This window comes from Urtica dioica, chromosome 9, assembly GCF_054948205.1.
Source record: "Urtica dioica subsp. dioica isolate 48M chromosome 9, U.dioica_male_clone48M_v1_H2, whole genome shotgun sequence".
Taxonomy (NCBI): domain Eukaryota; kingdom Viridiplantae; phylum Streptophyta; class Magnoliopsida; order Rosales; family Urticaceae; genus Urtica; species Urtica dioica.
Window position 1 is genome coordinate 23,367,367 of NC_142764.1, and position 12,193 is coordinate 23,379,559.

General features: G+C 32.8%; 1 protein-coding gene across 1 annotated transcript; it reads left to right on the forward strand.

The window, feature by feature from the left end:
* Window positions 1-7,041: 7,041 nt before the first annotated feature.
* Window positions 7,042-8,216, forward strand: LOC149385939 (uncharacterized). The gene is made up of 2 exons (XM_089627316.1): window positions 7,042-7,600; window positions 7,676-8,216. Exons 1-2 carry the CDS (start codon window positions 7,120-7,122, stop codon window positions 7,972-7,974), a joined length of 780 nt encoding a protein of 259 aa, XP_089483442.1. The 5' UTR covers window positions 7,042-7,119; the 3' UTR covers window positions 7,975-8,216.
* Window positions 8,217-12,193: the final 3,977 nt, after the last annotated feature.

Below are 12,193 nucleotides of genomic sequence, written 5' to 3' on the forward strand. Positions count from 1 at the left end.
TGTTAATTTATGTTAATTTCCGTTTATTTTACGCACGATAAACTTCGGTTGGCTGAAACGTTGGCTAGCATTTGGTTTCTATGATTTATGTTACATAAGGGTATTTTCGATATTTTCTAACCGTTTATTTCTGTAAATGGCTAGATTACAAAATTTACCAAACGTTGGCTACATCTTTAAAACCATGTTTGAAATTGGTTACGTTGCTAGATTACCCTAAATCTTATCGCTATGTTTGAGATGAGTAGTCAGATCTTTAGTTGTTTTAAAGAAAAGAATGACTTTTAGTGTGTAGTGAGAGACGGAGAAACATGTTTTCCAAGTTCATGAAAGAGTTTTATTACTCCTTGGTTGAATGAAGTGTTTATAGCGTTGTGGCTTGACCGAAAAGAAAGGGGAAAGGAGAATATTATTGCATGTGCTCTAGATATGCACCTCTTGCACATATGGAAGGTTCTATGAGGACATCAGCACTGTGTTGCACACGGGCGCTCGACACCACGTCGTGTATTCATGAGGGTGATCCCCGTGTCGGGGGCCTCACACTTTGTCTGGCGCCAAGGCTAAGGCATTGTGTAGCATTGGGACTTTGTGCTTTAAGGTCTCAACATTAGATTGGAGTCTAACCATGTGTGATTTTGTCGGATGCCTCATCTCGCATTCGAAGCGTCCCGCAGATTCACCGTGACTTGGCGCGGAGCTTAGATGCTAATTTTTTTGCTCTATTAGGAAAATAGTCATCTTGACATTGTTAAATAGCCAACATTTGGTAAATCTTAGGTAAATAGCCACTTTCAGACGTAATATTAGATAAATAACCACTTTCATATATCAACGTTGGCTATTTACCTAATATTTACGCTTGAAAATGGTTATTTACCTAAGATTTACCAAACGTTGACTATTTAGCAATGTCAAATGTTTAAGTTGGCTATTTTCTTAATTTTTTGTTTTTTTTTCTCAAATCGTTTTGAAGTGCGAGATTAATTATATATATATATATATATATATATATATATATATATATAAAATGTGTTTCTTGATTTCAATAGTTGAAAATAAATTTAAAAAATCTAAGTAATTTTTTTATGCTACTCTAATTAGGCATAGTAATTTCTAAATAATTATAAACTTTGAATTGATATATATATATATATATATATATATATATATAACTTTGAAAAGAAGTTGTAAAAGAATACTCATAAAATTATTTTGAACTTGATACACGTGGGTGCGTTGTATAATCTTGGGCCATTCTCTTGGATTGGGTAATAAGCCCAATTTGGTTTTAACTCGGATTTGATCCCCCTTAATCTACATACAGCGAGCGAGCCCAAACAAAAACCATAGGAAAGTTACTTTAACGTAGATCACCTCTTTATAAACCTTTTATAATTTTCTTTTTCTTTTTTTGAAGTAACTATAAACCTCTCATATATTTTATATTTTAAAGTCAATTACAAGGGTTCTTAATCTACTGTTTTCGAGCCTAAGAATTCTGTGTATTTACACTATCCTAAATAATAATCAATAGACTGACTTCTCTAACATCCTTGGGCAACTAACAATTATAGTTCTACGCCATAAATCGGAACTTCAACACCTTCAGGTCGTTCAAAAACTATGGCTGTCACGCACACAATTCTCATAAGGAACTTTTTCAACACCTTCAGGTCGTTTTATTTGAGAAAGTAAACGAATGCTAAAAGGATGAAAATTGAAAACTATAAAAGGATATCAGAACCCTGAAAAATAATACGAATGTGTGGATACCCCCTTTTTTTTAGGGGTAAGACTTTATGCCCACAAACGGAGCCAGCTAAGGAGTAGGAGAAAATGACCCCCTTAAAGTTATTGAAAATTATAATTTTTAAATTTATTAATTTTTATATATATAATTTTTCAAATTTGTGTCTGACTACAATTTCAGCGGATTCCACCAATGTCTATGTCTCAAGTTTGTTTTCAAATCAACGTCCATTTTGTATATTAAAATATGGGAAAAACTATACAAAATACTCATCTGAAACTAATTGATTAACAAAATAATAGTGTTTTTCAAGTTTCCAACAAATTAATCTTACGTTGCCAAAATGATTTTTTGAAATTTTTATTAAAAATTTAAACGATAATATTAACAATTTATTGCTTGAAAAAAAATTAATCACTATGGAAACCTGGTACTTACATATATTAACTATCTAACTAAGTTTTGATAATTTTGATTATCTTGCAAATTCATAAATATCAATTGGATATTTAGCTATTACACATGCAACGATAAGACATTGCTAGGATAAAAATATAAAAGAGGCAGCTAAATACTACATTTTTATATGAAAAAAAAAATGATGGCGTTTCTTACAAAACAACTCACACTAGTTGTGCTCAGAGGACAACAAAAGAAGTGTTGTTTTAGGAAACATATAAATATAGGTTGAATTATCCGTGTAATAATATCTATGAATGCGCATATATATTACTACTTCCAGGTTTTTAGTGTTTCAGATAACGGGTGCTTTTAAATTTTACAACTAAATTGATGCTGGTCCCCTGCCTATGACCAGGAAACCTTAATTACACCACAAAAGAAAACAAAATACACCAGATGTGTAGAAATTATATATTACCTACCCGTTAGGTCTTATGTTAAAATTATATTAAATGATTACTTCACAAATTTGTTTGTGCTTTTAGGCATCATATGTATCATAAGATTTTGAATCAAATTAAGACAATAAAACAAATAAATTAATTGAAGTGTAACGGAAGGCAAGATTATAGTGGATATCTATTGGTATCAAATAAATATCCAGCTAAAATTCACTTTGATAAACAAAATACATGTATAACTGTATTTAGGCAATTTATAGATAATTTTTCAATTACAAGTCATAAGAATTTTTCAATTTAATAATTTTTTTATCACAAGAATACAATAGATACATCCAAATTACATGATATATCTATGAATGAATACAAATAGATAAGTAAAATTTACACTGGTAAGTATTTTTTTTTCCAATTCATGTGAATGCAAATTACATGTACGGACATCAAATATACTGTTGGAGAATTCTTTGACGTTTGAGGACGCTAGGATTTTAATCACACATGAGATGCGAATATTTCTTACACTTCGAAAATGTCTTAAAAGTCACTTGTGAGATAGCAAGAGAAAGATACAAAATTGTAGTGAAGATTTTCAAAAACCTAGTGTCATTCGTTAATGGTAAAGACGAACCATAAATTTTGTACATATGAACAATAGTTATTGTCACATACGACACAAATATAACGATCATTCGTTCGACACAAAACATCCGCATAATTTTCATGAGAAGGTCTAAAAACCGCGACGTTTGATAGACTGGTCACAATGCCCTCGTGCCTCAAGTGCTCCTACAAGAGCCATTAGGTCTGAGGCTGAGGCTGACGCCGTGCTTGTTTGCATTAGTAATGAACTGAGTGGGCGCGTCAAGTGAATCTCTCTTTGACTCCATAACATTTAAAAATAACTATATATATACAAGGAATGCATATCCTCAAGCATCTCTCAAATGAATTATTATTTTATTTTTTAGTGAACAAACTCACTTTTGCTTTTAAAAAAAAAGTGTCATTTTCTAACATATACACGAGTTTCAATCCATTTTTTACTCATGGATGATGACTTAACCAAATACTTAGGCATCTCTAATTTTCAAAAACATAAAAAAAATACTTAGGCATCTCATAAATATGACTTCTAGGATCATAATGCATTTTCTTTTGGATCAAGAAACCGATTACAAATAAGAAAGCATGCCTGTATATCTTGTACAAGTAAAATCTTAAAGTTAAGAGTTTTTTTTTTCCCTTGTTAGTAGAGATAATAAATAATCAAGGATGGTCGGAAAAGTGAAATATAACTTATAGCCTCGTTAAAATAAACACAACTACATGCAATGATGACAAAGTTGATGATCCAAAGAAAATTACAAAGTCAATCGTTTCTCCAAAGTAGTAGATTTATGGAACAACGCGCATACGATTTAAGTCTATGTAATTAATAATATTATAATTAATCAATAAACAACCGAAAATTTCATCGCATAAATCCGCGTTGACAAGTTCTTCCAAAAAATCACTAGGTAGTGGTTATGAGCTTATAGAAAAGCTTATGAGTTTTTAATTGCGTTTATGATTAATGGTATCGAGTAGAAAGTATATATATATATATATATATATATATATATATATATTATATTGAGCGTCTTATAGCGAGATAATTTGAAATTTGGTCCACTAATAGAATATATACAAATACATATAGATATATAAACATTTTCGCTGCTATGCTTATAGTATATACAAGATAATCCCACAAACCAACTTGCCACAAACACGACGGACATTGTGGGATATACTCACATGACACGTTAATAACTAGCTTTTATATTATATAGCTTACTTTCTTACAAGTTATAAATTAACTTATTAACTCTTTGTTTCTTCACCGATCCACACTGCAGCACGAGTCACTGGCCTCGATTTAAGGGAAGTTATTTACTTTCCAGTCTGTACTAGAATTTAATCAGTATTATAAAATATATATTTTATTGGAAAACCCTGATTTAATAATTTATTTGCACATTAGTCGCGAATAGAAGTTAGGTTTCCATGTTTATGATGAGCATTCTGTGGTCATAAATATGAACAGCTCAGAAATCATACGCGTCGTTGAACTGTTACTTTAAGTACTTCCTATGATTTTTATTTTCGCTGCGAGTTTTTGAATATTTTATATACATCATTTTTACGTGAAGGAGGGCTTGCTTATTTGCAGTTACTTTGCAATATTTATGTAAAAATAATATTGCATCATCAAAACATAGCCTCTCTTTATCTCTCTGGCCAATGTCTCGTTCTAGTTGCTACTATTTTTCTTCTTTTGATACAAACTTTGAAAGATTAAAATTAATAGAAGTGCACTTAAAAATATGAATTTAGCAATAAAGAATTAGAGAGGTTCAACAATCGAAAATCTTGGATAGTTTTACGATAATTAAATGCCTCGCAACATGTGAAGAAATCTCAAGGACTCGTCATAAGCCCCTCTGCATGTGAGCCTATAAATCCAGTTGTCTCCACATTTCACATTTCATATTCCACATTCACACACCAAGTATGAAGTACAACTGCGTATCAAATTAGTTAAATAGAAAACTATATAATAATGATTGAATTTCTCAATACATTAAAATTTGAAGTATAAGCCAACTTACATAAGGTATTTAACGTATATATAGTTGACATTGCTAATATTAATTTATAAAGTTATTGATGGCATATATTTTCCACTAAAAACAACTCTAATGAATTAGATTGTTAAAATGGAGAACTTAGGTTGTTATTGCGTGGTAGATAATTTAGAAGCCTATAAATTGAAATTTCCAGCTAATTATATCTAGAATAGGTATACCAAATATAATTAAATAATTATACACAAATATATAATAACATTTTAAAATAAAATTAAGAGAAATTGTTCCATTTGTCACCAATTTTATAACATTTTCCCACTTTTTACCGAAAGACTAATTTGATCTAAAATGTCACCGATATGTCAACAATGTTGACATCTAATAGTGAATGGCAAAAATAGATGTCAACATTGTTGACATAGATGGTGGCATTTTTGGGAGAAATTAGTCTTTTGGTGGTAAGTGGTAAAATGTTATGAAATTGATAATAAATGAGACAATTCCTCTAAAATTAATACTTCTTTTAGATCTTGACCGAGTAAGATGTAGACTATGATGGCCAACTAGGATTATATATACGAGACGAGTGATAGGAAGATATAGTAATCATAGCCCACAGAGTATACGTGGTTATATTTTATATTCCATGCAGTTTACATACAAAATGAAACTTAAAAAGAAATTAAATCATAAGTATCATTATTACTATAGATATAATAGCCGAGGAGGAGAAATTATTCCTATATAATTTTTTTTAATGTTCATTCAGAAAATATCAACATCCACCGACACCGACTTTTTTTAATTGAAATTGTTAACAGCCCTTATTCTAAATGATACCGTAAACAGTAAAAAAAAAACACGCGAAACGAAACAGTAACACTAAGAAAGAAAGTAAAAAACAAAGTGTAATCATGGATATCGATCCGCTTTGTAATCATGGATATCGATCCCACGAGGACTTTGGATGACTTTCGATGTAAACTCACTAACTTTTCTTTTCAAGTTATAAAAATGTAAAAATGAGATGGTTTTTTTTTTGTTTTTTTTATGTTTTTTAGAGTGAGACTAATTTAAATGCAAGAGTAAATAAAAGCGATTATAACAATGATTCAAAGACAATAATAAAAACAAGGGGCGTGACTTTGTTAGTTCATCAATTCGGTTATTTTGGTAACGATTCTAAGTTCGAGTTAAAATAGAAAGACTTAGAACCTGTTTTTTTGATAACTTTAAAATTGTTTTTGACTTTTCTATAAAACAAAAAAACTGAATTTACTTATTGTTTGATATATGTCATAATACAACTTAAATAGTTTTCAAGTTGTATTATGTTTTAATGAAAGAAATCAACAATGCAAACTGTAAATGTGGCTATTTACCTAATAGATCCTATTAAAACTCTAAAGAACAAGCTTCGATTCCCGCTTAAAAGGTGAAGATAATTGTGAATGAATCTCACTTGTCAATACCCTCATTTTTTTAATTAAAACAAAATTTATATGATATTTTTACAAAGACTTTCTGAAACACGAGATACCACCAAGATATATCGATGGTATATATTTTAAACCTTGAGCTGAACCATACAAGGTTTAGCACAGACTCTCTCTCTCTCTCTCGCAGATATTTATACATAAACATAAGTTAAGCAGTCTTAATCCACGTGGGCCCCCAGTACTAATGAACTTTCCTACCATGGCCAACAATTTTTTTTTTTTTTTATCAATTTATATATTCTAAGAGAGAGACCCACGAGCTCCTTCTCACAGGTCACAACTCACAAACCCCCCCTATAAAAAGCACCCCAAAACTCATCAAACCCCACTCAACCCAAAACCAAATCACATTATCCAACAAGAACAGAAAAATGGGAATAAAATCACAAGCTCTTCTAGCTCTCTTAGTAGTGGTGACCCTCACCTCCATGGTGAGCACCGAAGCGAACCCCCCACACGCCATGCCTCCGGCACTACCTCCGGTGCAAATCCCGTCTCTCCCCCCGAAGCCGTACAAGCCCCCCACTCACCCACCACTCTCTCCGCCGCACAAGCCCTACAAGCCCCCAGTTCTCTCCCCTCCGCCGCCCTACAAGCCCCCAGTTCACTCCCCTCCGCCGCCGTACAAGCCCCCCACTCACCCACCACTCTCTCCGCCGCACAAGCCCTACAAGCCCCCAGTTTTCTCCCCTCCGCCGCCGCACAAGCCGTACAAGCCCCCAGTTCTCTCCCCTCCGCCGCCGTACAAAAAACCCACCCACCCTCCCATGCGGCCACGTGTCGCCGTCCAGGGCGTCGTCTACTGCAAGTCCTGCCCCCGCCTCCGCGCCCCTTGGGGTACCCCCATCAAAGGTCACTCCTTTAACTCTCTCCCTCTCTCTCTCTTGTTTCATTTGACTCACAGTTGACTTTTTTTCTTTTTAACAGGCGCTGTGGTTGAGCTGGCGTGCAAGCTCAAGTACTTCAAGGCCGTGCAGGGTGTGACCGACAAGAACGGGTACTACTTCATAGACGTGAAGGACAAGCTGACGCCGAGCCTGGCTAAGTACTGCAAGGTCAAGCTCGTCTCGTCTCCGGTGAAGACCTGCAACAAGCCCACCGGCCTCAACTACGTCGGCCCCACCGGAGCTTACTTGAAGCCGGAGAAGAGCTTCGTCATCTACAAGAACCCATACAAGCTCTTCTCCGTCCCCATCCTCGCCTTCCAGTCCGCTTGCAAGTACTGATCATCTCTCCTTCCCCTCCACGTCACCACACTACATACCCTGCGTTGTTGTCGTTTTCTTTGCTCCTTTCTAGGGTTTTAAGGTTTAACATGCGTTAATGTTCGTAATGCTGTCTGCTTTGTTTTTTAGTTGGGCTACGTTAGTTATGGATGGATGGTGATGGTGATAATAAGTTATTGGTGATGTAGTTCAGGCTATTTATCGCGTACGATATGATTTTTAAAGAGTATTAATTGTTGTTAGCGTGGTGTGTGTGTGTGTTTTTATTAGAGTAAACTAAATATTATATAAAGGTGAAAGTGTCGTAAATGAGTGGGTGGGGAGAGTGGTGAGGGAGCAGCAGAGAGAGTGACTGTACGATGTGTTTGGTAATACGATAAAAGCAGACATGACATATAAAGTAATTTCAAAGGCTCGTTACGCTAATTCATGCAGTCCCTTAGAGTGGACCGTCCTCGGTCATTGGATCCTTTTATTTCCCTCTTCCAATACTGTACCTATGCTTTTCAGTGGGGCCCGACTTCAAATTCAAACCTTTTCTTTTTAGGGAAAAATTCAAACCTACAATACCTCAGATATTTTTTTTTTGAAAATATTAAATATCTCAGAGTTAAAAATCAGTCAAACATCATATATAGATATATAATATAGACACATCTACATATTTATTTATTTCTTTGTATATTGCGAAAAGCGCAGAGAAAATGTAATGAGAGGAGAGGAGAGGAGAGGGAACTTCAAACTTGATCTGTGAAAATAGCTGGAACGTGTGGAAACTAAAGATTAAAATCTCGCATCTCGCGCTCGTACCGCATCTTTGATTTTGAGGGTATCTCGTCTCGTACCAGGGTATTCCGCGATATTTGATGAACGTTTGGGGTATCTCGTACCGCTTGGTAAATCACTTTTCGTGGGATATACCGCATAAAAAAGAGTATTCCGTGGGATATTTAAACAAAAAATAAATTTTTAAAATTATATATATAGATATTAAAATGCAATAAATTTTGTAGAAGTTATTATAAATTCATATTCAACTGAAAAAATAAAATTAATAATAGGTTTCATTTTTTAATAAAATTTAAATATGTCAATAAGTATATTTTGTTTTAAATGTTAATATATATGCATTATGTATGGGAATGCATACATATACATATATTAGTATATCTACTTTTTAACTATACTAAGTTATAAATATATATATATATATATATATATATATATATATATATATATATATATAGTATTACACGTAACTTAACAACTTAAAGGGATCTATTATTAATCAGAATAAAAGAGAGAATAGAGTTTAACAAGTTTGCCAATTGAGAAAAGAAAAGGTCTCAAATTAGTTATGTACAAGAGTTTTGTAATACAAAAAAATTATATAAAGAGATCTATTATTCTAGCCTGAATTAACTTGTACGGGCCTTTTTTTATTAATGGGCCTGCTCAATTATACAGTTTAAAAATATGAATTTTGCCCCAATTTTTGGGTATTTGCGGTATATGATTAATTCCACGCGGTATTTGTGGAATTTATACAAAAATGCGAGTTAAATAACATCTCGCTACCGCACCTTTACGTGAGATGAGATCTCGCGCGAGATATCCCCATCTCGCATTCAAAAGTGATTTGGGCCACAACTCTTCCATAGTAACATGAGCTAGAGCTCTATATACTGGTTCAATACTAGATTTGGCTAATCATTATGGGCTTCATTGAGCTTCATGATATTAGAAATCCTACCAAGAACACATCAGTAGATCTTTTGTCGTCTGGACAACTCGCTCAGTCATCATTTGCAAAGTTGATCATGGTTAGTATTCATGTTTGTAAAAACTTTGCTCACATGTTTTTATGAAGAAGTATATAAAAAAAACAAACATCTAAAAAATCAAGAATGTATCCGAGTTGCATTTATAGTGACTATGTCATAGAGGATTATATCTGCAATGATATATATATATATATATATATATATATATATATATATATATATATATATATATATATATATATATACAAAGAATTAACGTTTCCAAAGATGAATTAGTGCATTAGGGTTTTCAGTAGTTTAAGTATATCTCATAAGATATAGAAGACAGATAAAGCGTGTGATATACACAAGCTATGTCTTCTGTGATTATAGGAAGACCTATAACTTCCATGACGGTCCTAAAGTTTTTTTTTTTTTTTTTTTTTTTTTTTTCAGGAAAATTCTCAATATTAATAAGAAATTGGCTTCGGCTATTCAAAGTTTTCGGACAAAGGCCGGTATCCCAATCAAACAATAAATGTTCTGAATTGAAAATGAGAAACAGACAATTGACAAAGCAAGCAAAGAAAGCCAAGGGTCTATTTTGTCGAAAAAACCCTAATCACGTCAATAACTCCCTTAAGACTCCTTCAACAGATGTCTTCTGCAATTCCTATATCGAAACAAGAGAGGCTACCAATAGCAAACATAAGCTCGATTCTTACGCCACCCTTATAACCTCGATGAACTCCAAACAAATCTATTCCCTCCACAAAGCATTTTTTTATTATTTTAGAAGGGACAATAAATCTTAAGAAACACTAAACACACAAGATGACTATCTCATCTTTTGGTATGCAAAAAGCCACCCTAACGTCATCATACTTAAAGTTGAACATAACCAAAAACTATAACTAAAAGTCGACCGCTATCGGTGAATAGATCCGAGGGCCAACATGAGGATCGACTCAACCGTGGCGACAATGCCAGCAGAAATTTGGAAATAGGACGTCAGAGATATAGATATGGAAACGAACATATATGAAAAAGAAAAAAAATACCCAAAAGGAAAATATGGAAGAACAACTCGAACAACTCTCGACAAACAAAGGAATGAGCCTCCCCCTCCCCGTCTTGAGCTCGTCTCTAAAAGGCGAGGCTGGCGCCGGAGCCACCCATTGGAGAAGGTGGCGTACTGAAGAAGCAAGAGCAGAGGTTTTGAAACCCTAAATTTAGTGAGAATACATTTTTTTCACATGAATCGCCTATTACGGTCCTCTAGTTAGAAATCACAAGTTGATCATTATCAATTGGGAAAATATCACTTGTACCCCTTGTGTTTTATCGAAATGTTGCGTTTGTACCCTATGTTTTTGGAAGTGTCATATAAACACATCATTTCGAGAAAATACAAGGGATACAAGTGATATTTTCCCTTATCATGCAATTTTTTCCTTTATGATGTGTGAATCTTATGGCTATTTCATTAAAGCTTATCTCATCAAGTAGATCAACACTTGCACATTGGAGATTCGTTAGTGATCGGAAGATATGATCACAACACTTTGAAAGAGAATTTCAAAAGCAATAGGTCTATGCTCAAGAACGAAAACACTTAAATGAAATTTCAAAAAAGGTTGTGCTTAGAATGTATGAGCAAAACACTTATAAAATTTTAAAAATATAATAAGTTTGTGCTCTCAAGGTATAATCGAAATGCACGACTTATTCCATCAGTTTCAAGAAATATCACACATCTTCCTTTAGTTTCATATAAATGACACATACTTCCCCTAAAAATATGTTATATTGCAAATACCACTTTTTCGTTTATTTTTACAATTTTTTAACTGTTCAAAATTCCCCTAATGAAATAACTCTATATTTTATATATATAAAAAATAAATCAAAATTTTTTTCATAAAAAGTTTTGGATTTTTTGTTACAAAAGAGGATTTTTGATTTTTTTTTTTTATAATAAAATAGTTAACAAATATTTATTTTAGGGGCAAGGTCAATAGATCAATACTTCACCTTTATTTTAAAAATAGTCAACGCTTCATTTTATTAAGAAAATAGTCAACCAATCCGAAGTTAATTAAATTTATTAAACATTTAATTAAATTAACTATTCAACTTCGGTCTGGTGGACTATTTTCTTCATAAAATGAAATTTTGGCTAGAATTTTAAAAGAAATTATGGAATTAGCTAGTTGCAACAAATTCTTCTTTTTATGAAAGACATTTTGGGGAGTTTGAATTTTTGTTCTAAAAAAAATAAATAAAAATTGTGATATTTGTGATATAACATATTTTTAGGAGAGTTATGTGTCATTTATATTGTATTCAGAAGAGATCTATGATATTTTTCGAAATTAAGAAGATAAATCGTGCATTTTCATTAAACATAAAAGATATTCTTGATATTTTTCCTATTATTAATGTTCTAGTAAAAA